The sequence below is a fragment of the Podarcis gaigeae genome (genome assembly GCF_964106915.1).
Source record: "Podarcis gaigeae genome assembly, chromosome: 13".
Lineage (NCBI taxonomy): Eukaryota > Metazoa > Chordata > Lepidosauria > Squamata > Lacertidae > Podarcis > Podarcis gaigeae.
This window is the reverse complement of record NC_139689.1, coordinates 40029918-40056959: the sequence shown is the minus strand read 5'-3', so window position 1 is coordinate 40056959 and position 27042 is coordinate 40029918. Positions and strand designations below refer to the sequence as shown.

At 44.7% G+C, this 27042-nt stretch overlaps 1 protein-coding gene and 1 pseudogene across 2 annotated transcripts in view; one reads left to right on the top strand and one right to left on the bottom strand.

The window, feature by feature from the left end:
* Positions 1 to 26475, top strand: part of DNAJC7 (DnaJ heat shock protein family (Hsp40) member C7) — a 34824-nt gene extending 8349 nt beyond the window's left edge. The window contains exons 2-14 of the mRNA XM_083709527.1: positions 5772 to 5860; positions 6921 to 7045; positions 7906 to 8019; positions 8358 to 8432; positions 10286 to 10404; positions 12334 to 12487; positions 15273 to 15437; positions 17397 to 17488; positions 19431 to 19504; positions 19981 to 20127; positions 21466 to 21618; positions 22013 to 22075; positions 22926 to 26475. Coding sequence (XP_083565653.1) covers positions 5772 to 5860; positions 6921 to 7045; positions 7906 to 8019; positions 8358 to 8432; positions 10286 to 10404; positions 12334 to 12487; positions 15273 to 15437; positions 17397 to 17488; positions 19431 to 19504; positions 19981 to 20127; positions 21466 to 21618; positions 22013 to 22075; positions 22926 to 22963 — 1408 coding nt within the window. The 3' untranslated portion in view covers positions 22964 to 26475. The remainder of the gene's footprint in view (positions 1 to 5771; positions 5861 to 6920; positions 7046 to 7905; positions 8020 to 8357; positions 8433 to 10285; positions 10405 to 12333; positions 12488 to 15272; positions 15438 to 17396; positions 17489 to 19430; positions 19505 to 19980; positions 20128 to 21465; positions 21619 to 22012; positions 22076 to 22925) is intronic.
* On the bottom strand, positions 13242 to 14934 carry LOC310830869 (histone H2B 5 pseudogene; annotated as a pseudogene). Its single transcript has 2 exons — positions 14918 to 14934; positions 13242 to 13854 (listed from the first exon to the last, which is right to left on the bottom strand). The product of its transcript is annotated as a histone H2B 5 pseudogene (transcript).
* Positions 26476 to 27042: the final 567 nt, after the last annotated feature.

The window sequence follows — 27042 nt, the reverse complement described above, 5'->3', positions numbered from 1 at the left end:
TCTTGGTTTGTTGTTCCATCTGGCTGCGAGGGGCCGAGTTTCACACCTGCTTCGGTACTGTGTAAGTGTACTGGTGTGTGGTACCCAAGAGGTATGGACATCTTAGTCCTTCCTGGCACAGCTGTGCAATGCCTAGGACCTTAGCAGTGGTGGGTGGTTCCTTTTTTTAGATGCTTATTGTAACTCTGTCCCCCACCCCCAGGATTCACCAGAGAGGGACGCCAACTCCTCGCCCAACAAAGAGACCCATTCAGAGAACTGGATTGTATTTTTAGCCGAGCCAGATTCTTTCTCCAGCTTTAAAAGTAGCAAATGGGGGAACGCAGCCTACATCAGTGCGGGCCTTGCAGAATGACCTCATTCAGGCTTTGGCATCTGTTCGGAGCAGAAACAATCACTCATGATATCAGGAGATCAGAATTTCCCCCCTTGTTGTGGTAGTAGGAGTAGTTCGTAAACAAGTGCAGGGCTCACTTCTGAAATATATCCGATGTGTGCGTTCTCCACATTGATGAAACATGGTGGACCTCAGTAGCTGTAGTTTTGGTGTGTGAGCTGTGAGCTTCTGTTGATTTGTCTGCTTCGGATCCTCCAAAAAAGCCTAGTGCATTTTGCTGTTTTCCCCCCTGCTAAGCTTCCTTGGTGCAAAAGGCTGTATATCTCTTCTAGCAAAGCAACAGTGGAAGCTCTAATAGAGCAATCAAAGCAAAACCCTCTTTGTAGTGTTCAGTACTTGTTGCAGGCACTTTTGCTGTTTGTCAGACGCTTCCTGAAGATTTTTAATGAGAACATCAGTAACAACCTCCTAAAAAAACAGCTTTCCTGCCATTATTGATCTTCTCTTTGGAGATATGTATCCACAGGATATTTTAAGGAGCGTTCTAAGGCAAATATGTATAGGGCAGATTCACAGAGCCCCACATGCTTGGCCTAGGGCCCTGCATGAATTGATTATACAGCCAGAACAGGACCCAGAATCCTGTTTAATAAAGTGGCATTAAGCCGCAGTAGCCCATTCCATCAGACACAATGAGAAACTGGTTGATCTTAACCAGGATTTCACATTCCAAAGCCCAACAATCAACAGCATAAGCAAAAATATAGTAAGATACAATGCATCCATCTTTAATGCACAAATTAAATATGAGTTATTACAAAGCTATCTAATACTTCATTAATTAATAAACAAGAATGAAGGAGTTCAGAATCCGATTGGACTGTTCTTATTGCAGACCAGACAATAACCGTAAAAGATGCTTAATCTAATATAATAAAACCAGTTCCCTTCTCTGAAGTTCCAACTATTTTCTTTTTGAGTAATCAACTTCCAACCATTTAATACTTCTGTAATTTCCCCTCTCCTCCATTCCTGCAGTTGACTTTATTACTTCTAATCGTCCCCAAAGTTTCCTTACCCAATCTTTTAAATTACAGTGGACCCTCCGGATACGAACTTAATTCATCCTGGGGGTCTGTACTTACCTCGAAAAGTCTGTATCCAGAGGCGCCACTTCTGCGTATGTGCATGGTGAGATAGAGTGCTTCTGCGCATGTGCGCACAGCGAAACCCGGAAGTATACACTTCCAGGATTGCTGTGTTCCCAACCCGAAATTATGTTACCCGAAGGTAACGTAACTCAAGGTACCACTGTATCTTTCCATTCTCTAACATGAGCAATTATAAAATTACAAAAATTTACATGGCCCAGTAAAGAAAGAAAATATCTATTTATTTGAGAACATCGGCAACTGTGACCCAGTACAGCTGGGTCTGGTGGCACCAAAGGCCCATCTTAATACAGCTTCTTTTATATAAATAGTAGCAACCGAGAAGGTGGCACCTTTACCAAACAGTAAATTCAACGCTGCTTTACCACATATCCTGGTTCCATTTTTTTCCTATAGTGGCTACACTCATTGCCTTCTAATCCTAGTACAGTCATACCTATTGTTGTATTTGCTTCACGTTGCGGGTTTTCGGTTTGCAAATGCAGCAAACCTGGTAATGTATACTTCCGGGTTTTGCCGCGTGTGCAGAAGTGTTCTGCACACTTCAGACATGCACAGAAGCGCTCTATCGCGCTCCGCGCTTGCGCAGAAGCGCCGCTCTAGTTGCAGACATTTCAAGGTGCGAACAGCACTCCGGAACAGATCATGTCTGCAACTAGAGGTACCACTGTAGTATCTATTAAATTCTAGAGAACATCTTTATTCTTTAGGAATACATTTCAAATTATGTATGTCCTCTAATGCAGTGTTTCCCAACCTTGTGCCTCCAGATGTTTTTGGCCTACAACTCCCATCATCCCTGACCACTGGTCTTGCTAGCTAGGGATGATGGGAGTTGTAGGCCAAAAACATCTGGAGGCACAAGGTTGGGAAACACTGCTCTAATGCATATCTCTCCCCTTTCTATTTAAATAAGCTTTTATCTGGATAAATGGGGGAAAGACTCAGCTGGCATTGCAGTTTACATACTGCTTGTTCACATGTGGTGATCTGGGCCCAATCTTGATATAAATCTAACCTGCCGAACAAACCAGTTTTATTGTGGGGAAATGTCTGGGATATGAAGTGGGACCAGTCCATTAGTTATGACATAGGAGTGTTGTTGTTGTTGTTGTTTTAAAAGCACCTTCAAAAAAAGATAAGCACTTGCTGTTACTCTTTTGGCAGTCACCTGATTGGGTGTCCAGAATTTCAGGGGTTTTTTTGTTTTTTGTTTTTTTAAAAAGACCAACTGTAGTTCTTCAAGTGCAGAAAAGTTTCAAGAGATGGTATCAGTATCTCTTTAAAGAGGCTATGAACCTGAAAGCGGGGAAGAAGGTTTGAGTGGGTGGAGCAGGAAACACGTCTTTCGATTTCTACATTGTGGCAGTCGTCCATTTCTCTTGCCCTTGTACGTGCCCACCTGCAGTCCATAATTGGACAGACTGCCGGCACAGGTTTACCATGTCACCTGCTATTTGTAAGAACTAGGCCTAAACCTCCTAAGATTCCAACCAGACTCACTGGTCTGGTTCTGACAAAATAAGCTACAGTGAGCCTTGGACTCAAATCTGTTGCCCTTTCCTCTTCCATTTCGTGCCTGTGAGGAGGAAGTTGGAGCTTTTGCTCTTGACTTCAAACAAGCCACAGTTCCGTGTGACGGTCCAGACCTGACAAACTGTGGTTTCTTCTACATTCTTTTTAGTGCGAACAAGCCAGGGTCAGTCGTATGTTTCTGATCCAGGCTTGTTCTGAAACCATTTTCCAGTGTGTTGATGTGGGGAACTGACTTTGGTTTTCAAGCCAGAAGAGAATGATTCCAGTCTCCTCTGTTAAGTGAGCCCAACACAAATCCACAGAGTGGGAAATCCTGGTTTCAAATTATGTCTTAATGTGAACCTTGTTTTCTCATGTCTACCTACAATAAATAACAGTAAAAAAAAATTTTTTTTTTTTTTAAAGTGAAAATGAGGGGTTTTGGAACTTTTAAAATTGTTCTTTGGCTGTCCCAAACCCATTGAACTGCCTGTGCCACTCCTCTTAAACCACTATATTATGTATAAGCAAGGGACGAATCAGGGCCATGGTTAGCTTCTTGAGCCAAATTTGATTGGCTGCAGGAAACGTGAGCTGCACTTGTCATGGCTTTCACCGCCCCTGAGCCCCCTGGGGAGATGAGATGTCCTTGGCTTCTATTGTATTGGCAGAATGGATGAACCATGCCATTCTAGTGAGAACACCCTTGGGGGAAGGGAATCCAGAGGGGGTGGCCAGTGTTGGGGCCAGAATGAGGTTAAAACCATGTTAACACACCCCAACACAACTCTCTATTGTTTTGCTCTTTTCTCCAAGGGGCTGTCCTAACATAGCTGGCATTGTCCACTCCAGAGTGCCTTTCTCTTGCCTGGGAGTAGTGAGGAGGTGGCACTCTGCTGAATAGATCTGCTTAAAGCTATCTCTCCATTATGGTTTGGGTCCACTTTGCAGCTATTACTTGATTAGCCCATTGAAAACATTCTGGTCAACTAAAAATATTCCCTGTGAGTATGTCAGTTTGGGCCATTGCAAGAACATAAGAGACTTGCTGTATAAGACAACGTCCTTTCAGACCAGCATCCTACAAGGAAGGGGGTGAAGCTAGTAGCCATCCCATCACTTTTTGTCCTCTGAAATTAGTATTCACTGGCATGTTTTCTTTCAAATTGGGAGGTTCTGTATAACAATCAGGAGTAATAGCCACATAGGCCATTTTGTTCAGGTCTTCACAGTAGAAACAAAGGTACAGGTGTAATTTCCTGATTCATTAACCACATGCAAACCTACACACCCTTAAAACCCCATGTGGGAAACCTGTGGCCCTTGGGCCTAATTAGGGCCCCCCATGCTTCCTAATTTGGCCCACCAGCCCATTTCCCCTGGCTGTGGCCACCTCTAACTTTATGTTATATGATGTTAGGTGTGAGACAGGTAATGGTACGGTTGCAAAGGAACAATCGAGAGACTTGCTCAGCTTGCATAGTTAATAATAATAATAATAATAATAATAATAATAATAATAATAATAAAATTTATTTATACCCTGCCCTCCGCAGCCAAGACTGGACTCAGGCGGCTAACACCAGGTATAAAAACAATTGATTAAAATGCAACTTAAAAACAAGATTAAGTACAACATTAAAATGCAGCCTCGTTTCAATAGAAACTCAAATCAAAAACTTTTTGGGGATGAAAACGTCAAATCTTCACCAAGGCCCAACTATCCAGACTGGTCCTAAGTGGGCCAGAAAAAAGCCAGGGAAGTCCCCAAATAGGGGTTCCATCACAGAAGGAGAAAGGAAAAAGGGGAATGAGTTAGTTAACACATGAATTCCTCCAACAGCACCAATGGTGGCCACAGTTGGTGCAAACCAGATCTCCCTCTTAACTAAGATCTGAAACTCACCTTGAACCATGTTTAGCACAGAGGAGAGAAGACAGTGGGGAGAGCACCTAATTGCATGCCTTGTTCCCAGCCACGTGACCTCAGTTTGAAACATGACAGGCCACACACAGAGTTTCTAGTGTAAAGCATTCCATGGGATCTCAGTTTGGTTGAGTTGTGCACCCCTGGATTAAAATGATCCATTTCCCAGGGCTGGGGGAGCTTCTATATGGCCTCTTAAAATCATTCTCAGCCATGGATCCTTGATGATTGTCTAGAAATGGTGCACAGTTCCTTATGAACAACAGCTTTGGATGCGTTTCCTGCTTCTGGGAGAAGTCTCCGCCATTAGCGCCATGGTTAGCTGATTGCATGACCCTCTATCCCAGGGTTTCCCAAAGCGGTTGATATTGGGGTCAGTGGGACTGTGCAGGATGTGAATAAAGACCTGGGGTTCAAAAAGAGCCTGGGGTGGAAAAGAAGCTCAAGTGGTGTAGTATGAAAAAATGCATTGGGAACTATGAATCTCTAAAACAAAAGGTGCAGGCATGTACAGAGTGCTCATCCCTTTCCAATGAGGAACCTGTATTTAATCATTTGCTTTCTCAGTATAGCAGTATTCCTTATTACTTACATATTATGAGTCCTAGCAATGGAGACTGAGTAATAAATGCTGCTTATATATTGACATTCTTCATTTCATTTACGTTCCTAAGAATTTGGACTGGGGTTGATGACAACTTCAGAAGCTCATCAGGGGGTTAATTAACTCAGACGTTTGGAAGCCCTTCTCTGTCCTGTTGCCTTGCCTATGGTGGATCTTGCTGCCTCTTCTTGGTTGTGATAGCTTGTTTCTTTTCAGAGAAGCTGAGTCCTTCAAGGAGCAAGGAAATGCCTTTTACGCCAAGAAGGACTACAATGAAGCGTTCAACTACTACACAAAAGCGATAGGTGAGAGGAGAGAGAGAGAATGGCTTTTTTGGTTTGTTAATCGGAGAATTGGTGCAGCGTGCCTGTGGGTCTTTGGTGCTGGTCACAAGGGCCTTGATTTCCTTCGTCCAAAAGCTCACGCTTCTGCTCTGATTTGTAATACTTCGCCTCAGTTCAGGGCAGGCAATACATAGTCAACAAATCATAGTTGAACCATATTTGTGTAAGCAAGCTGTCACATACCTGACTGTTTCACATGCAGAAAGGTAAAAACTTCAAAGTCCTGAGAATCTCAGCCTTACAAACTAGATTTTAAAAAGTTGCTGATCATGGTTTTGGAGGCAGCTTGAAAAATATGTTAGCAGTATTGGGCTGAAATTTCAGAGTGGATCTTTCCTGGGTCTTCCCCCCACCCCATTTTTTGCTCTCTGAAATTTCCTTAACTTTCCTGCTGGTTCTAACCTCTGTTCTCTCCACTCCCCCCATTTCTTTCCTTTCCTTTCCTCTCCGTTTATATGCCCAGAGCAAAGGCACAAACATTGAAATGAATGGTTTCTACTAAGTGCCATTTTGCTGGGAGTGGGGAGAGAAAAAAATCTATTGGGGGTTGGTGGTGAGGGTTGCCACAAGATCTAAAAAACTAACCTATCGATTTTTATCGAACTTTAATTGTTAAAGAATACAGTGGTGCCTCGCAAGACGAAATTAATTCGTTCCGCGAGTTGCTTCGTCTTGCGAAGCACGGCTATTAGCGGCTTAGCGGCTATTAGCGGTTTCGTCTTGCGAAGCAAGCCCATAGGGAAATTCGTCTTGCGAAGCACCTCGAAAAACGGAAAACCCTTTCATCTAGCGAGTTTTTCATCTTGCGAGGCATTCGTCTTGCAGGGCACCACTGTAATAACGTGCAAACAAAACCACAGACCTCTGAATTTCATTAGGGATCCAGAATTTAGCTTACCAGTGAATGGTGTTTGCTTTCTGCTTCCATCTTATTGAAAGTGCAAGGATTTGGGGACAGGGTGAGGTGGGGATTTCTACTCTGTCTTTGTTGTGCTTAACGCTTCTGCTCCCTGTCCTCCAGATGCCTGCCCCAGCAATGCCAGCTACTATGGGAACCGTGCTGCCACACTCATGATGCTGGGCAAATTCCGGGAGGCCCTGGGGGATGCCCAGCAGTCCGTCAGGATGGACGACAGCTTTTTGCGGGTATGTTATTCCATGCGGCAAGACGGTATCAGCATATAGCACCAACCCTGGCCGCCAATCCATTTCCAAGCCCAGTTCAGAGTGCTGGCTTTGACATATATAGGCTTAAACGGCTCAGGACCATAACAAGGACTGCCTCCTCCCAATATGAGTCCACCTGGACCCTGCGATTGTCATCTGAGGCCCTCCTTCATGTGCCTTCTCTGTCAGAGGTCTGGAGGACAGCAATGCATGAATAGGGCCTTTTCTGCGGTGGCTGCGCATTTGCGGAATGTGCTCCCCAGGGGGGCTCGCCTGGCATCATCATTTTGTATCTTTAGGCATCAGGCGAAAACTTTCCGCTATAACCAGGCCTTTGGTCTTTAACTATCTGTGGCTTTTTACAAGTGGATGGGATGCTTCTGATGTACAGTGGTAACTTGGTTTACGAACTTAATACGTTCCGGAAGTCCATTCTTAAACCGAAACCGTTCTTAAACTGAGGCGCCCTTTCCCTAATGAGGCCTCCCGCCGCCGGTGCCCTTCTACCGTTCGGATTCCCTTCTTAGACCGAGGTAAAGTTCGCAAACCAGGACACTACGTCCGGTTCTGCACAGTTCGTAAACCGAATAGTTTGTAAACAGGGCTGTTCTTAAACCGAGGTACCACTGTAGTTTTCTTTCCTCTTGGTTTTAATGTATCTATGGGGGTTTTACTGTCTTGTCTGTTTTAAGTTGCTTTTGGTTGCCATGGGCAAGATTAAAGAACCCACAAATTTAATAAATAATGAAAATAATATGTGCATCTCCCCTGCTGATGATCCACATTTACACTGCATGCTGTCGAGATTCTGCCAGTCACCACCTCCTTTCTGTTCTCAGGGACACCTACGGGAGGGGAAGTGTCACCTATCTCTGGGCAACGCCATGGCTGCCAGCCGCTGCTTCCAACGAGTTTTAGAACTGGATCATAAAAACGCACAAGCTCAGCAAGAGGTATGGTTTTCTCGAGTCTGAGTTTGCCTGAAAAGAGGGATACTCATCTGGCAGATCTAGGGTGATTGTCCCAAATTGACAACCTTGGCTTGCTTGTATCTGATAGCATCTAAGGATGTTTTAGCTTAATTCTTAAATATAGAGATTCTCGAGAGTGTCTACAAGGTATAAGGCAGGTATCTGTGGAATTCAAGATATGCTGAAAAGCAGCCTGCAATCTTGTTCTTCGGAAGGGGTGGCGGTGGTTACAAATATCTTGAATAAAAATAACTTTAGAATTATTTGCTGCATAGGCTGTTAACAATGGAAACTGACAGTGTTCTTGCTTTGCATTGCAGCTGAACAACGCCAGAACTGTTCTAGAGTACGAGAAAATTGCCGAAATTGACTTTGAGAAACGGGATTTCCGAAAGGTACAAATGAAGCAGCCTTGCAGTCGGTCGACCGCCGCCTTATCCACACGACAATGCGGTCTTTCCCTGGGAATGAGTTGGAAATAGGGTTGATTCCCTTCTCACCACCCCAGGACTGAAAGATCTAGCGTTGTTTCTGGTTACTCAATGGAACCAGAATCCAGTCTCCCTTGAATGGCTCATTGCTTGTCCCCATGTGCCCCCTCCTCATGCTCAGAGTGCATCTTAAGACAGAATAACTTTGCCCCTTCGACCCCGGTGTTAAGGCCTCCGTATATCCCGGTGAATTCCTAGCTCACTTGTCTCCTAATGGCTGAGAGCAGCTGGCTCGCCAGGGACAATCTCAAGTTTGTCTTAAGGAAGAACCCTGCCTTGTCTGAGACACGAGCCAGCTCTCCCTAGGCTTCTCTGTCCCTTGGGCAGCGTCAAACGTGCCCTTTGTTTCTGGAGAAGGAGCATCTCCTTCTCATGGCCTCCATCATTTGGAGAGTCTCGGCGCTTCCCGCTGCCCCCAGCAGTGATGTCACCTATGGGAAGGGGCGGGGGGGGAAGCCAAAAACCCAGCTGAGCCTGAGGCCAAACAATGGTCCCCTTCTTGTGCAGCTGTCACTTCTCTGGAGCAGCAAGAGAGCCCGTGAAGTCACTCATTGAGGCCTGGAGCTTGAGTTAGCCGTTTGTCATAGTAGCTTCACCCCCACCCTCCCTTGTCTTAACACTCCGAGCCTGTTGGGTTAGTCTGATGGCTGTTGCAGCAGGGTGGTTTCCCCCCTGTTTCAGGAATGCTTCTTGTTACCTCGAAATGCAAGTAAAAAAAGTCAATCCTTTATTAGGCATAGCAAACCACACATTATCCAACAAACACCGTATACAAATTGTGCAAAATACGAATTCAGCATAACAAGGTTTGTCCCAGTCAGATCTTTAACTCCAGAGAGAATCAAGTTGCATAAATAATACAATATAACACTACCACATCACCGATCAATTAAGAACCACCAAATCTCTCTATAATGGCCCAGACTTTCTACATGGACATCACTCAAAAATTCAGCCACCATTAAAGTAATTTGATCATTCCTGTCCGAGAGCAGGTCCTGAACCGTTGGTGGCATAGAATTGAGGCTGTTAAGTTGTAAGGCCTCTAATAATTGTCTTATGGCATAAATGCCAAAATCACAAGAAAAGAAAATATGCTCCAAAGTATCAGGTTCCTGTTTACTACATTTGTAGAGACGCTCTGCTCCTGGGAGAGCTAAATATCTTCCTCTTACTATCATTGAGGGAAACATATTAAATCTGGCTACCATAAACAGCCTACACAATTCATGATTCTTCAGATTTGAAGTGTGCGCAGAGTGGATGGGACCACATCTTAAATGCAGATCTGCCCCCAGTTGAAAAGTTTGGGGGTTACAGGGGGATCCTATGGCAGCTCAGACATCTGCAGCTTCCCCATCTACTCTTCCCTGTTTTTCTGCTGCTGCTGGAAGAAAATAACCTCTGAGGACAGACTGCAGGCCAGTAACCCCACAGACCCAGCAGAGAATGCAGCTTCTGCTGCCCACGTGTTTCTTTTGCACATAAAATAGAACCAACAGCAATTTTTTTTCTCTGTGTTTGGAGCAGATCTGGGTTACCTTTGCAGTGAGAAGAAGCTAGTGTGTTCTGCATTCCATCAAGCGCCATGCAGGGCTGCTACTCCACCCGAAGGACTTGGTTCATTTTTACTCCAAATTGCCCAGAACCCAGCACATGGGTGCTGTTCTAGGTTATTCAAGTCCCTTGATCTGACAGGCATGGAACCGACTCCTGTGCTTCCTTGTTCTCACTGACTGTTTCCCCCCCCCCCCCAGGTTGTCTTCTGCATGGATCGTGCTCTGGAGTTTGCCCCCGCTTGCCACCGGTTCAAAATCCTCAAAGCGGAATGCTTAGCATTGCTGGGTCGCTACCCTGAAGCACAGTCTGTGGCCAGGTGGGAACTGCAACCGCTAGAAACAGGCATGGTGGGGAAATTCCCTGGGCTGCGTAGGGATGGGGGAGGAATTTGTCAACCTCAGGTTCCAAAGTGGAGTTCCTTGATCCGATCCGGACAGAGCAGAACCTGGACTGGATCATGGATCCACTTCAGAAGCCACATTCCCATGGATTCCTTTAAAAAGGAGAAGTTCAAACACAGATCATCCCGCTGCCTGAGGCAAGCTTGCATGTGGGGCTCCTTGCTGTCATACACTCTTCATGCAATGAAAGTAAGCCCTCCCTGGGAACAATGGGACTTGGTGTTTTCTTGCTCTCGTGGTGAAATGCATGGAGATTGCTGGGGGCAGCCATGTTTTTCCCCCTGAGAGTGATGGAACATCATCAAGTCTCATTGCTCCTTGCGGGACTTTCTGCCACTTGTTTTAAAAGCTCACGACAGCGACGAGCCCTGCATTCTAGCTGGTCCAGCTCTGGGCTTTGAACTTTAAAATAAGGCAATAAAAAGCTTTTACAAGAACGCAGGCAGCACAGCAGCCCTCGGACCGCTTTCAGAGTACTTTTTTAACCAGAGTTTCTGCATGGATTTTAAAGTATTTTCCCTTTTTTAAAAAAAAGAACAGACGGACCAGACTTTAATTGGTCTGTTTATCCCTAATCCTGTGTAGCCTGATTTGATTATCAGCTGGGTAAGTGAGCAGGTTTCGCTGGGGCTTTTCCTCCTATAATGTTCCTGCTGCTTGCGTAAGTGGTTCTGTTCTCAGGAACTCTCAAAATTTGCCTTTGCAGGGTTGAGGGATTGTCTTCCTTTTTGTTGCAAGTCAGAGTTACCTTGCCGATATCTTTTTATTTGGTGGTGCTGGAGCCTCTGGCTATGATGAACTAAATTTCCCTAATGCCAGAGGGGATGGGGCAGACAGAAGAATCTCTGGATAGTTGGGACTTGGGTGATGGAGTGGTCCAGAGGAATGAGGGGAAGGAAGAACTACTAGCAGGAGAAAAACTCAGATTGGCCTGAAGGTGTTGGTGTGAGGTGCTGCTGTGAAATAGCTGGCCACGTCCTTGTCTCTCAGGAGTGTTAGTTCCTCTGTTGAGGGGTAGGGATGTGACCAGGGTGGATTTGATTTAAATCAAGTCGATTTAAGTCACTAGTCAGTAAAACCTGATTTAAATCACTAGTCAGTAAGACTTGATTTAAATCTTTTTTTTTTTTTTTTACAGAAAGACTCATTCTTGCTGGTATAATCTTAATATTTACAACCAGAGGAAGGTTTCATTTTTGGAATAAAAAAAAATCAAAGTAGTAGTTACAGTTATATCAAAAATTACTGATTTGGTTATACTATTAGAAATAACATAGACAGATAATTAGGAAAGATTGTGAGGTTTAATAAGTTAACTGTTTATATTTGGACAACTTTTCTGCTATACTTTGTTGGAAGGAGACAAATAATCATTTCCGTAATAACAATTTAAACTATTTAACTAAAGTGATAATATGTATCTATGTTTGTTAACTGATGTGATTAAATGATTTAAAAAACTCACATACACCTAAGACTGAGTTTTAGCATACATGAATAACTTAAAACAAATCCTTATTTTCTGATGAATAGCCTTTGGACTATAATGTAACTTAAAAAGGAAACTATCTTTAGTTTAGTTTAGTGTTCTGGTACATGGGGTCACTAAGAGTCGGACACGACTAAACGACTAAACAACAACAATCTTTAGACAGATTCTTCCTCCAAAAGCATTTTATTTTAAAAAATCTCATTTAAATAAAAAAAATCCAATTTAAATTTAAAAAAAAACCAAATTATTATTATTATTATTATTAATCATTGATTTTGATCCACCCTGGATGTGACCAGCTCTCCTTTGGTGACCAACATTTCTGTGACTCTGCCTTTGTCTCTGTGCTTAGCGACATCTTGCGAATAGACTCCACAAACGCTGATGCCCTGTACGTCCGAGGTCTGTGCCTTTACTACGAAGACTGCATTGAGAAGGCTGTGCAGTTCTTCATCCAGGCACTCAAAATGGCTCCCGACCACGACAAGGCCTGCCTCGCCTGCCGCGTAAGTATGAAAGGAAGCAGCCAGGCTGGCTTTTGCTTTTGACAGGCCTGCTGGCGATGGAGGGGGCGGGACGGCCTTCACCTATGCTTGGAGGGAACAGCGGAAAGATCACTTGGCAGGTGGCATTCAGGAACAAGGGCAAACCTTGCGCTGCTTGTTCCTTTCGAGAGAGGAAGATACCTTTCTCCTCCCCCCCTTTTTTCTTTTTCTTTTTTTCTCACCATACCTTTTATTTTAGGCATGCACACTTACTATTTCTCTGATAACATTAAGCCCGACTAAAACAGGCCCATTGAAATAAAGGAATCCGACTAATACAGACCTCTTATGAACTGGTCTTTGACCGTAATAATAAAGAATTACTATTACTATTATTACTATTATTACAGACCTGTTAACTGGTCAACCCATATTTAAGGGTAACGTTAAATACAGCCCATCTCTTCCTGTCCCCTCGTTTCTTGGTATTAAAGGTAAAGGGACCCCTAACCATTAGGTCCAGTTGTGGCCGACTCTGGGGTTGCGGCACTTATCTCGCTTTATTGGCCGAGGGAGCCGGCGTACAGCTTCTGGGTCATGTGGCCAGCATGACTAAGCCGCTTCTGGCAAACCAGAGCATTGTACGGAAACGCCGTTTACCTTCCCACCGGAGCCGCACCCATTTATCTACTTGCACTTTGACTTGCTTTTGAACTGCTAGGTTGGCAGGAGCAGGGACCGAGCAACAGGAGCTCACCCCATCATGGGGATTCGAACCGCCGACCTTCTGATTGGCAAGTCCTAGGCTCTGGGGTTTAACCCACAGCGCCACCACTAAAACCCGACAGCAGGACACCAAAGGAGACCCCCCCCGGGGGGGGATAGTTGGGAGTTAACACAAGGCGGAACAGCGCTTTTCAAATGAGAAAGTGGGTGGCTCTTAAAAGAGCCTTTGGGTTTCTGTAGAACTTTCCCAGGCAACCGAAAAAAGGGAGCCCAGCTCACTTGGAGCTGGTGTACTTGGTGACAGCCTTGGTCCCTCGGAGACAGCGTGCTTGGCGAGCTCTCCAGGCAGCAGGAGTCGCACGGCGGTATGGATCTTCTGTGAGGTGATGGCGGAGTGCTCGTTGTAGTGCACCAGGCGGGAAGCCTCGGCTGCGATGCGCTCAAAGATGTCGTTGACGAAGGAGTTCATGATTCTCATGGCCTTGGGCGAGATGCCCGTGTCTGGGTGTACCTGCTTGAGCACCTTGTAGACGTAGATGGAGTAGCACTCCTTGCGGCTCTTCTTGCGCTTCTTGTCGCCCTTCTTCTGCGTTTTGGTAATAGCCTTCTTGGAGCCCTTCTTGGCCGCGGGAGCGGAGTTGGCCGGCTCAAGCACCTTCAGTCTTCTCACTCAACTGCAGCCTCAAGCAAGAGTGATGGAAGATACCTTTCTGAGGTCTCCAAAGAAGGGTTTAAGATCACCAAGGCTGTGTGCATTTCACACCAAAACGTGCTGCTAGGCAACTTCAGTTCTGCACCAAGAAAGGTTGAATTCTGCAAGCTGTATAAATTATGCAGGCTGAGTAAACTTGCATATTTTTGCTCATGGTGCATAATTTATTCTGCACATTTTACTATCTTTCATAATTCTATGTTTGCAAATCCTGGGGTGTTGTCAGGGACACTGACTTCCATACCTTGAGAATCTTAATCGGACACCTCTGGCTTTTGAGTTTTCAGCAGATATTTTCCATATGCTTTCAAGCATATATTCACAACCAGAAAATGGTCAGAAGCTGAGTTTCTTGGCACCTATTATTACATTATGCCCTTTTGTTGTGCAAACATCTAGTCCTGGCCCTAGTATGGTAATGCTCATGAACAACCTTGGGTAACAAATGATGGATTTGGCTACTTAACTGATGATAAGAATGCAAATTCTGTGGGCACATAACGTCAGCAGGCAGTCCTATCCCAGCTATGAAGTAATTGCAAGTGGATCCAGAGTACAGAGCAAGTCAGTGTGTGTTTAATATACATTGTTTTGTGTGCTATTGGCATCATACTAATCATCTTTGCTGTTCTTGGATTTTAAAAGGCCTGCAATGTTTTGCCAGCTAAGCAGTGTAGATTAAAATCTTCAGATCAGTTTAAAAGGGTGCCTCACAGCTGTTGGGAGCCTTAACTGTTGATAGCTCTCAGTTATTATTGTTTTTATTTAAGAAAACCACAATACGGACTGGGAGCTAAACAGATGATCAACACAAATTAGGGGATGCACAAATCTCAGGTGTGTTGATACATTGCTGAGAAAGGAAGGCAAGGACTTAAAGGAGTGCATTGGTTTCCAGAACAGTCAAAATCAGTATTTTATTGTGTGTGTGTGTGTGTGTGTGTGTGTGTGAGAGAGAGAGAGAGAGAGAGAGAGAGAGAGAAAGAGAGAGAAATACAAAGTCGACGTGATACCTTCCTTTATGTAACATGATTACCTGTAAAATGACATACTTATTATGATAGAAGTTTTTTGTTGTTTTTAATTAAGTAAGTTGATATATTGTTATATCATCCAACCCTAATGGCAACTATGGTTAGCGCCAACCCTCCCTTCTCCCAAACAGTATGAATCATTTTGCCCCGGCTGCCCTGGGCTTCTTTTATGGTTTCCCTGAAATTCCCACCCTCCAGGCCTCGTTCTTGTTCGCAAATTTATGCCAGTTAGTCAACTGCAGTTTCTTGAGTTAGGTGACAGGCCTGATGGTGATGAGTTTGGGGTTTTTGCTGCTCCAATTCTTCAGTGCCTGATGAATGCCTTCTCTTCTAGAACGCCAAAGCGTTAAAAGCGAAGAAGGACGATGGCAACAAGGCCTTCAAGGAAGGGAACTACAAGCTCGCCTTCGACCTTTACACAGAGGCCCTTGCAATAGACCCAAACAACAGGAAAACAAATGCCAAACTCTTCTGTAACCGCGGGACGGTTAATGCAAAGGTAAGGAGGCGTAATAAAGTTTGGTGGTGGTTCTTTTTTTAATCAGATACAGTCGTACCTTGGTTCTCGAACACCTTGGTACTCGTATGTTTTGGCTCCCGAACGCCGCAAACCTAGAAGTAAGTGTTCCAGTTTGCGAACATTTTTCGGAAGCTGAACGTCCGATGCGACTTCCACTTGACTGCAGGAACCTCCTGCAGCCAATTGGAAGCCGTGCCTTGGTTTTCGAACGGTTTCGGGAGTCAAACCCTGACTCTCCTTTAACCTCTTTTACATTTATTTTTCTTTATTCCTTCTCTTTATGATTTTATTTTATTTAGATCAAAGTCTTAGTTTGGGGGGGGAAAGAAATGATACTTGATCTTAAATTTTGTGTTTTTCTCTATAAGCACTAATATTTTTCTTTTCAAAAAAAGGAAAACTGAGGTCTAGGATTAAACAATCTAGTCAGTAGCTAACTTTGTTGGAAAGCAACTTGGGTAGGATAGAGAGAGTTGTACAAAGCCTACCAACAAATGCTGTTCCCTCCACACCTCTTCTTTGCTTCTGGGTGTCTGTGATTTGTGTTAAATGCCCCACCCACCCACCCACCATCCTTCACTTCCTCCCAAGAGAGCCCAGGGCAGCAAACGCCAAAGTGGTGGAACAGTACAATTGAAAGCATCTAATGCTTAGCCAACTTGGCAGGTGCTCAAAGTGTGCCCAGTGACTATACGATTTGTTTCCGGATGATGGCTGTCCCATCACCATCCCTGCCCCATTAGAGGAAGCTAGGTTTGGCTCAGATGTCGCCTGTTCCTGACTGCAAATGGGGCAGTTGGGGTTGCATTATGATGACGACTCTGCATCTGCTGTTGAGATGATGTGGGAGAGACTTTAGAAGTTTAAAGCAGCTGCACAACATGTTGATTTTGTATATTCTTTTACCAACACACACACACACACACACACACACACACACACACACACACAAAACAGAAGATAGAACAGATTTTTGGAAAGGAGAGTTCAACAAAACCAGGAAGAAGGTTATTGCACAAGAACCGAAGAGTGGTGTTGTGAACCACTAGGGTTAACCAAGCCAAGGAGAACCTTTCAACCCACTGATAAGTTGAGGAAGCTCTTGGGTACTGGGCTTCTTGCATTCTGAAATTGTTTAGAAATTGTTTAGAAATTGAGAGCCAGTGTGGTTTAGTGGTTAAGAGCGGTAGTCTCGTAATCTGGGGAACCGGGTTCGAGTCTCCACTCCTCCACATGCAGCTGCTGGGTGACCTTGGGCCAGTCACACTTCTTTGAAGTCTCTCAGCCCCACTCACCTCACAGAGTGTTTGTTGTGGGGGAGGAAGGGAAAGGAGAATGTTAGCTGCTTTGAGACTCCTGAAGGGGAGTGAAAGGCGGGATATCAAATCCAAACTCTTCTTCTTCTTTAAAAACTCTCTGGTGTGTTTCTCATAAACTAACATGGAGTGGTTCACTTCCCCCCCATAAGAAGGGATCTGCAGGGTGGGCACCTGTGAAAATGCATTCAAGCTAATGAATAGCGTAATGTGGATTGCTGAAATGTTATATGGAAGCTAGCTCAGCCACTCCTCCTCCCCGCCTCCCCTCCCAGATAATTTTTGGTCCTTTGTTTCATCCTATGTTTCATCCACACGTTCAGTAATTGATCCCCTATCTATCAAGCAGCCTAATGTTTCTGGGCTATTCAGTGTGGTCGTATCACGGTGTGCATCTTTATTTTGTTACCCCCTAGTTTGCTTTTCATCCTTTGAGGAGTGGTATCATCATATTTCTGGGCAACAAAAGTAATTAAAAACATTTTTGTTTCTTGGCTTGGGAAAAAAAAGCAAACAGCAGATCCAGGTTGAGGAAAACTGTTTGCTGCCTTCCACTCTTAGAGACCGAAATGAAAATTAATGCAGAGGGGTCCGTTTCCTAACCTTGCAGCTTGTCTTGCAGCTTAGAAAGCTAGATGAAGCAATAGAAGACTGCACGAGTGCCATCAAACTGGACGATACATACATCAAAGCCTACCTGAGGAGAGCACAGTGGTGAGTGTGTGTTGTTTATATTAAATACTGCTGATGCCTAGTTGGTGATGCCCAGTTCCAGTTCTCATTCCTGATATCACCATTTAAAAAAGATCAGGTGAAACACAGCCAGGAAGCATCTCTCCCTGAAACCGTGCTGGATTGCTGTCCAGATGGTGTTGGATGAGAGGTGGACTGGTGATCATGTCTTTGCATAAGACAGGTGTTCATATTAGGTAAAAGGGAAGCATCACACTTTTGGTTCCGACTGCCTTGATAACAATAGCCAATTGGATTAGGTCAGTGGTTCCCAACCTTTTTTTGGCCATGGCCCACCTAAGCATCTCTCAAATCCTGATGCCCCTCCCCTGTGACATATAATTCTTATTCAAAAAGTGAACTATTCATGTGGAGGAAGCCTAAAAGACCATTAACTGTTAATAACTCATTCTCGAATTGCCCCCCTGTAGAGCATGTGGTTGGGAACCACAGGATTAGGTAAATCAAGCTTGATGTGACTAGGAACGTGGAGAAACATCCAAAGGCCAGTACGTTTCCAAGCACAATTCAAAGTGTCGGTGCTGACCTTTAAAGCCCTAAATGGCCTTAGTCTTGTATACCTGAGGGAGTGTCTCCACCCCCATTGTTCAGCCCAGACACTGAGGTCCAGCTCTGAGGACCTTCTGGCAGTTTCCTCACTGTGAGAAGTGAGGTTACAGGGAACCAGGCAGAGGGCCTTCTCGGTAGTGGCGCCCGCCCTGTGGAACGCCCTCCTGTCAGATGTCAAGGAGATAAATAACTATACAACTTTTTGAAGGCATCTGAAGGCAGCCTAGCCTTGTATCGGGAAGTTTTTAATGTTTGGTGTCTTACTGTGCTTAACATTTTAATTTGTTGGAAGCTGCCCAGAGTTGCTAGGGCAACCTAGTCAGATGGGTGGTATACGAATAACTATATATAAATTGTATACAGATATTGGGAGCGGGTGGCACTGTGGTCTAAACCACTGAGCCTCTTCAGCTTGCTGATTAGGTGGTCGGCGGTTCGGATCCCCAAGACGGAGTGAGCTCCCATTGCTCTGTCCCAGCTCCTGCCAACCTAGCAGTTCAAAAGCACGCCAGTGCAAGTAGATAAACAGGTACGGCTGTGGCGGGAAGGTAAACGGCATTTCCATGTGCTCTGGCTTCCGTCATGGTGTTGTGTTGCACCAGAAGCTGTTTAGGATGGCCACATGACCCAGAAAGCTGTCTGTGGAAAAACACTTGCTCCCTTGGCCTGAAAGCAAGATGAGCGCCACAACCCCATAGTCACCTTTGTCTGCACTTAACCATCTAGGGGTCCTTTACCTTTACTTATACAAGTAATAAATTGTGGTGGTTGTTTTGTTGGTGGTGCTGTAGTCAGATGGCTGGCATATGAATACAGTGGTATCTCAGGTTAAGAACAGTTTCAGGTTCAGAACGGACCTCCAGAACGAATTAAGTTCTGAACCCAAGGTACCACTGTAATAATACGTTGTTGTTGTTGTTTGTTGACTTGCATAAACACTTGTGGTCTCACTTTTAAGATCACCGTTGTTTTTTATCCCACTGCTTCCGCTAAGAAGATTAGGACCTGGGTACATGTTTCTCTGCCTTCCCTGGGAAGTAGGGTAGGCTGAGAAATAACATCAGGCAGGAACCTGTGCGGTGCAAGGCTGACATGTCTATTTGGTGTGGGGTTCTCAGTCCTGATCAGCTGCTTTTATCAACTATACCACAATACTACATTGGCTTTTTGTGCTGGATTTTTATTCCTGGTTCCTGTTCACATCAGAGTTGACTTTGCAACGCTTCCTTCAGCTCTGAATTTGGGGCTGGGAAGTTTCCTAAACCCCAGGGCACAGGTTGGCGAGTGACTCATTTGCCTCGTTCTTAAGCTGTTGCCATTTAGATATCACTAAATGTGCTTCCCTTGCTTATAGTTACATGGACACAGAGCAGTACGAAGACGCTGTGAGGGATTATGAAAAGGTTTACCAGACGGAGAAAACAAAAGGTAAAAATACAGCATGCCATTTTCAGAAGATCTTGAAAGCTGGCAATCCTTTGCCGTGATCTCTTGCGGGTACGAAATGCAGGGTACTCAAAATTCAAATCTCTGACCTTCTTAAACTGGTAGAGAAATCCTGTGACTTGGTGGACTGTTTGGTTTAAATGGGTCTTGGAGGGTTGCCTGCCAGGCAAAGAGTATTGATGTTTCATTTAATTCTCCCTCTTCCTTCTTAGACTAGTAGGCATGTGTGGATTCCCCGTATGCCCACCCTGATAAGCGTCCACACACAATTCCCTCCCCAGTTTTCCTGACTTGCATCTGACTCTTGACTTCTTCAACTGTATGTGTTGTGATTTGCAAAGGAAATTGTATCAAAGAGGGGAACATCCCATGCATGCAAACTCTCGTTTATAAACCTGGTGTTTGGGGTGGGTTAGGGCTGCTTTTTGAGACTTCCCCTTCTCTGTACTATCTTCTAGAACACAAACAACTCCTTAAGAACGCGCAGGTGGAGCTGAAGAAAAGCAAGAGAAAAGACTATTACAAGATCCTGGGTGTGGACAAGAACGCGTCTGAAGACGAGATCAAAAAGGCATATCGGAAGCGGGCCCTGATGCATCACCCAGGTACAGAGAGATTCTCTCAGCATCCTCATTCAGAATCCGCTGGTTCCCAGACCGTGGGAGCTTGCATACTATGAAGGGAGTTGAAGCGTGCCTTGCAAAATTAAGCTTCCACACCAGATGCTTGCAGCACGTTGCGCTTGGCAAGCATAACATCCTAAGAGAGAGGGAGCAACGGGACTTGGGCAAAACTTAATAGACTGACCTGTGAGGGGGAGGGAGCAGGTATGTTGGGATGGGGCGGGACTCTTCGTAATTGTGTTTATACACTGAAAATCAAGAAGACTACTTATTAAAGAAAAAGAGAGGATGAGTAAGGATGTGTCTGGATTAACAACATACGAAGCCCTGCTGCATCAAACCAGTAGCTCGTGCAGGGCACAAATTGCAAAGCTCTTTTTGAGCTCCACTGAGGAAGGGCAGGCTAGAAATATAAGAAATACTTAAGAATTAAATCCAGATAGAAGAGTGGCACACTTGCTAATGCACAGGCAGCGGAGAAGAGAAAGATTGTCTCATTTCCCATACAACACAATATCTCATGTCCCACTTTTGGGTCTTTCATCCTTCTTTAACTGACTGCGTTCCTAAAACTCTCTGTATTCCCATCAATTCTTTATTTAAAGGTCTGACCTAAGCGTAAAGGGTAAAGGGACCCCTGACCATTAGGTCCAGTCGTGGCCGACTCTGGAGTTGCGGCGCTCATCTCGCTTTATTGGCTGAGGGAGCCGGTGTACAGCTTCCAGGTCATGTGGCCAGCATGACTAAGCCGCTTCTGGCAAACCAGAGCAGCACACGGAAATGCCGTTTACCTTCCCACAGGAACGGTACCTATTTATCTACTTGCACTTTGACATGCTTTCAAACTGCTAGGTTGGCAGAGCATATTTACTTCTAAATATGCACCAAGAACTACTTTTGCCTTATTTTGTGAGTTCCAACCACATTCAGCTGCGATTTTACGTTGCCCCTTTTCTGCCTCTTATTTACTCAAAGTGTGCTTCATTGGCCCATATATTACATGAATAGGTTTGTGGTATTCATGTCTTCCAGGCTTCAGTGCCTTGAATGTCTCCTTGTCCCTTTATGTGACAGGAAAAACCAGGATACTTTTGTGTGACAAACATGTGGCTGAATAAATGATAAATCATGCAAATCGGCTTCAATTGCGTATGTATGAAAGGGCCAGAAAATGGGCTTCTCTTGTCTATAGAATTTGGATTGCCTTGACAGAGAACGTCATCTATTATTAGCACAGAATATGCACACCTGGGCTCCTGGGATGTATCACTCTTTTCTCAACGCAGCTGAGATCTTTCCTTCTCTCCCAACCTTTGACAGATCGGCATAGTGGTGCAAGTGCTGAGATCCAGAAAGAGGAAGAAAAGAAGTTCAAAGAGGTTGGTGAAGCCTTCACCATCCTCTCTGATCCGAAGAAGAAGGCCCGCTACGACAGTGGGCAGGATCTGGAGGAGGACGGCATGAATATGGGAGGTGAGTGCTGAGCCCAGGAGTCCATCCCCCTTGGCTTCTTTTTCCACAAGGGAATTTCTGGGATGGGACGGGACAATGTTACCAAAACCTTTGCAATAGTTGTAATGTGTGTTTTTCCGAAAGCATCAGTAATTTTTGAGTCTTGAGCATAGAATCTGTTGGTCCCTCCTGCCTAGTAGGTCTGGCTCAAATGACATCTGGCAATTTTTGTAAAAGGCTTGGACAAGGGGAAAAAGTTTAGATTTTCACAAAACTGCCATGCAGAGGGAAGGGAACCATGCTATGAACATATTTTTATAGACTAGTTGTGCGCATGTAAGATGCTCATCAGGAACTTTTTCTCACCTGCTCTTACTTTTCTTTTCCTTTTTCCATCTCTACCTTCCCTAAATAGATTTTGATGCTAATAATATCTTCAAGGCGTTCTTTGGAGGGCCAGGAGGCTTCAGTTTTGAAGGTAAGTGCTGTCAGTTAAACAGAGGGAGTCCTGAGTTTGTGCAGAGAGAGGTTGTAGGCTTCAACTCTGGCAGCGCCTCTTGAATCTACATCTCCAGGTCCCTGGGAATTTGAGAAATCCATTAAGTTCATGTGGACTCGTTTAGGGCCAACTCTGTGGGTAACAGAAGCGTATTGCAATTGTATTCCTTAAACCACACAGTTCTCCCAAGTCCTGGGTGGAATCAAGATTTAGGCCCCCTTGTTTATTTGTTTTGAAAAATATATCACTTGATATTTCATAAATCTCCAAGCTCAAGGCATGTGGCCTGGAGTTCAGCTGTGGCTCCTTCCCTTTCATTCAGCCCACCATTTATCTTGTTGCCTTAACCTTTTAAGGGCTCCTTAAATGCTTGTGAAGCATTCTTAGTAATTGCTGGCACAAAGTTTATGCAGTGATTAGACTATGTCTATTGAGCATTCGTTTTGATTTGAGGTGTTTACATGTCTTCCCATTACTCATTAGTTCGCCCCAGTGCATTTCCCCTCACTTTTCAAACTGCAAAAAGTCGGGGCAAGGGGGAGAGTTAAGAGGGCACCAGAGTGCTTTAATCCGCTTTAAATGTGCAAACCTAAAGTCCAATTTAAATGTGCAAACCTAAAGTCCAGTACACACTTAAATCCCCCCTGCAAAGGACTGACAGTCTGTATGAACCTAAGAGTCTTTTTGTTTTCTCCGTAGACTGTGGTGCCCATCCTTCTAAGCTCTTGAGTATCCAGAGCTGTGCAGTCGCTCAGCTTCTAGTGGGGAGGGAGCAGAATTGTGCCCCAGAGGGATGCCAATTCTAAATCCGTGTCTCTGTGTCTTTTAGCTTCTGGACCAGGGAATTTCTTTTTCCAGTTTGGCTAAGCTGCAGAAGAGTCCCATCTCTACCGAGACACACCTACTTTGCCAGACCTGCTTCTTTTAACCTTGAGTTATGTTCTCCCTTCATCACATCTCGACGTTTCTTAGGGCCGTGGCGTTTTCTCTGTTGGAGACCTCAGTTTTTTTGTGTGTGCTTTAGAGTGTTAACGAGAAAACCAGCGCTTGAAGAGAGAAGGGGGAGGGGCAGTGAAGGAATATACTTTTTTGTTGTTTGTTTTATTGTTAACTTTATTAAAAAAATGAGAGAGAGAGAGAAATAATAATAAAAAAATGATTCCTCCATGATAAGTAATTTCAGACACCCAAAGCTGCTGGGATTGAACTGGTGGAATGCCTCACCTGCTGAGACAGGCCTGAGACTTTTCTTAAGGACATAACATGCCTTCATATTTATGTAAGTAAGAAGAACCTAATGATGAGGGGTTTTCATGCTTCGGGTCCATCATCCTGGCTGTAGCCACACCAGACCATATAAACAAAGGTATTCACACACTTACGGAACACAGGCAAATAGGGAAGTTCATGCCACTACTATCAGTGATATTCATCTTTGGAATAGGGAGATGCCCCCACCCTCACTTTTCAGCACCTGCTGTTATACCTCCAAAGAGTCTCTCTAATTTTGGGGGGAGGTGCGGGGAGCTTCTTTGTTTCCAATTTCTTGAGTACTTCAAGGAAATGGTAAGGGCTGATTTACCACGTAGTTGTTTGTCGTTTGGTGACGACCCCTGTAGCACAGCTGTAAACCTGACTGCATTGAAAGCGTATGCTGAATTCAGGTGTCATGAAAGATCTCTGTATGTGTGTGTGTGTGTGGTTTTGGATCTGCAGTGGCCATTTCGCACATGCAAACCATCACTCGATGTCAAGGGTCACGGTTCATACACGCCACGTGCAAATCCACCCTAAGTGTCGGAACCTGTTCCTTAACCAATGTATGGGATCTTCAAAACCACATTTCCCCCCCTTGAAAATGATTTTTCGGAATTGACCGACAATATGTACAGCCTTGAAGAGGACAAAAATCAGTAAGCATTTTTGGGGTGTGATGGGCTTCTGGGGTAAAGAGGACTGCAGAGTTTCTGCTGGGCAGCCCTTGTAGCATGCTGCTGTAAAGGTGCTTGTCGTCTCCAAGCACAAATCTTTTGTGCCGAGAGCTGAGTTCAAAATATTCTGCATACATCTTTGTACTCGTGGAACCTCAGATTTTGCTCAGAGCTGAGCTGTGAACCTACCCGATGGGCTGTTTCACAAGATGATAATTTGCAGTTGAAATAGTAACAACCAGCCACCCTGGAATTGTTGGCTGGCTTAAAAAAACCTGGTGGTAATTACTGTGAATATTGGCCACACCAAGTAACTGCGTTCATAATACCTCCTCATTTGCAGCAGTTGGCTCATTCCTTTCCTTCGCAGTGGCAAGCCATCTTAAGCGTTTGTCCCTTCCCTGCCCTACTCCAAACTTGTGACCTGTTTTCGATCAGTGATACTTTAATTTACTGGTCCATCTTAAGAGGTGTCCTCAGGCCTTGCAAGTTGCTTTCTACTTTTGAAGCGGGTCACCTCCTGGCAGATGAAGGCTTAACAGTAGGTTTTACCTTGATCCCTGGTTCCCAACCCCAGCCTTCTACTGAAGTACCTGGGAGGAGAATCTCTCTTGGCAGAGGTGCAGTTGATAGCAGGAAGCACATATTGCTAGCTAGGCTGAAGGGAGGAGACAGCAAGGAAGTCAGCACCAGAACTGGGGAGCGGGATCTAGGTGTCTCGGGTTACATGAGGATCTTTTCGTGTTAACACATGGTCTTGGGAACGCCGTCTCTCTGGTTTAGGCCTGCATGATGTAGTTTTCATTGATGGGCATGTATTTCATTGGCAGAGTATACACATCCCAGAGTCGAATCAAGTGAGTGTTTTGACTTGCGTATACTTGGAATGTTAATCACAAAAAAATAGGACAGTTGTGTTCAAAAATTGGCAGGAAAGGATACGAAGCCACAAAATCACTCTTCATAATTGTCTTGTGCTGAAGCAAATTATACAAGCAGGGTGTTAACCTTCGGTAGTCTAATGCTACTGGACACCTGGGAAAAGTAGGACTGAAGCATCCTCTGAAGTATTCCCCTCCCCACCTTAGATTCTTGGCTGATTGAGATCCCTTTGTCTAGAGACAGAAAATGAGGCTTCCAGGAACGCTGATATTTTTTCGGTGAGCTGCAGATGGACATCTTCTTAAAGCTTTCATGGGAAGTCACTTCCTTCATGTCTCCAGGCATTTTGAATCCTTTTGCGATCTAAAAGCTAACAATAGGCAGAAGTCTCTGGGACCTGACTTGGATTGTGAAGCTGGTGAGTGCCAATTTCAAACCAACTACTGCAGGGTTTTTGTTTTGCCTTTTTATTGTGTGTTTCTGACTACCTGAAGGTCTGCTTCCATTCCACTAAGGAGGCCTCATAGGTTTTTGATTATATGTTGAAAGTAGCAAGCAGGAACTGTAGGATCTGCTTCTAAAAATCCTCCACACCCAACGTGGCATTTTAAACTTTTGCATCTCATTCTTAAGTTTATTTTTGAATTTATTCACATTGCATTTAAGAGCTACCAGAATGTTTTGTTGCCGATGGCCCCCGTAGGCTCTGCCTCGCCATCTGTATCTGTGTGCGACCTGATAGTGGTAGAGCAGGCTGGTTGCAGGTGGGAATTGCATTTCTGAATGCTCTCTTAAGTGAACAACTCCCTGAAAGTAGAGAACTGGCTCGGAGGAGGCGGGCTTGAGCTTTTCTCCCTGCTGTGCTGGCTTTGTTTTGTATCGTGCACTTAAGCCTCAGTGGGAAGGTGGGGTGAGAGGAAAAACCAGGGGACCTTTTCCAAGTAGAGAGACCTGGGGCAGCTTCCACCTTGCTTGTGAGCCACTGCGCTCAAGGGCGAAGTTTTCTAGGAAAGCTCGCCATTTTGCCTCGACGTTTCTAATTCTGTTTCCCCACCCCACCCCAAAAGACACACACTCTTTTTATTTCTGTGCACTGCCTTATATTTCCTTGCATGCACTGCATCCTTTTTGGAACTTCCGCCTGAGAGGAGGACAGGTAAAACCAGTGTTGAAGCCATTTGGAGCTGAGGCCATTTAGCTAGAAATATTCAACATACTCTGTTTTGCCTCAAGTGTGAGGGTCTAGCCTCCCTCCCCCCCCCCCGTTAAAACGTTTGTTGCATGATCTCTTCTAGAGCGACACCCCACTCCCCCCTCTCTCCTGGGGATGGCTTCACACTTGGATTAAGTAACACACTGTCCCACTTGAACTCTTTCACCTTTCCAAAATGAAGATTATTAGCGGAGAACAAAAACTGGTGACTGTTTCGTTAGGCAGGATTCATAATGTGTTTATATGCAGAAAATTTCAAACCAGACTGAAGCAAAAACCGTATGCAATTGATATTAACTTTATTATAAACTGTATATGATGTACAAAATAAAAAATAAACAATCCAGATCTCACTGGTGACTTTTGCCTCCTTGAATAGATTGGACACTGCTGAGGTTTCGTGTGAATGTGGTGGTACGAAGCTGGATTGAATGAGTAGCAACCGTAGAGCCCATCCCAAGAAATCTTTGGTGGCCAAATTTTAAGTTGTACGGTGTGTAGCTAGTTTCCCCTTTGCTGGCACTGAGGGTGGGAGAGGACAAAAAAATGATGATTCTTCGGGAGAGGCCTTGACTTGGTCTTCAGATCATTTGCAGAAGGGGAGTATATACTCAGATGCTTTGGGAAAGTTGGCATACAAATACAATTAGAGTAGAGCAAAACCCAAATCTCACCAAGCACCAATTCTTACTCTCTCCCCCCCCCCCCGAGATACCCTTCTGGCACGTGAATATCACATGAAAAGCACTCTCCGAGAGACCCACAAACTGCAAGAGAAAGTCTGTTGGGGAGTTTGGCCCCTCTTGTGGCTCATTTCCAAGAGAAAATCTCTGGTAGCAAGTAATTGCCAGTTTGGGTACCCAGTGACGATGCCCTCGGCTTCTATCTGTGTAACCTCAAAGTTCACCTAGTGATGGCTT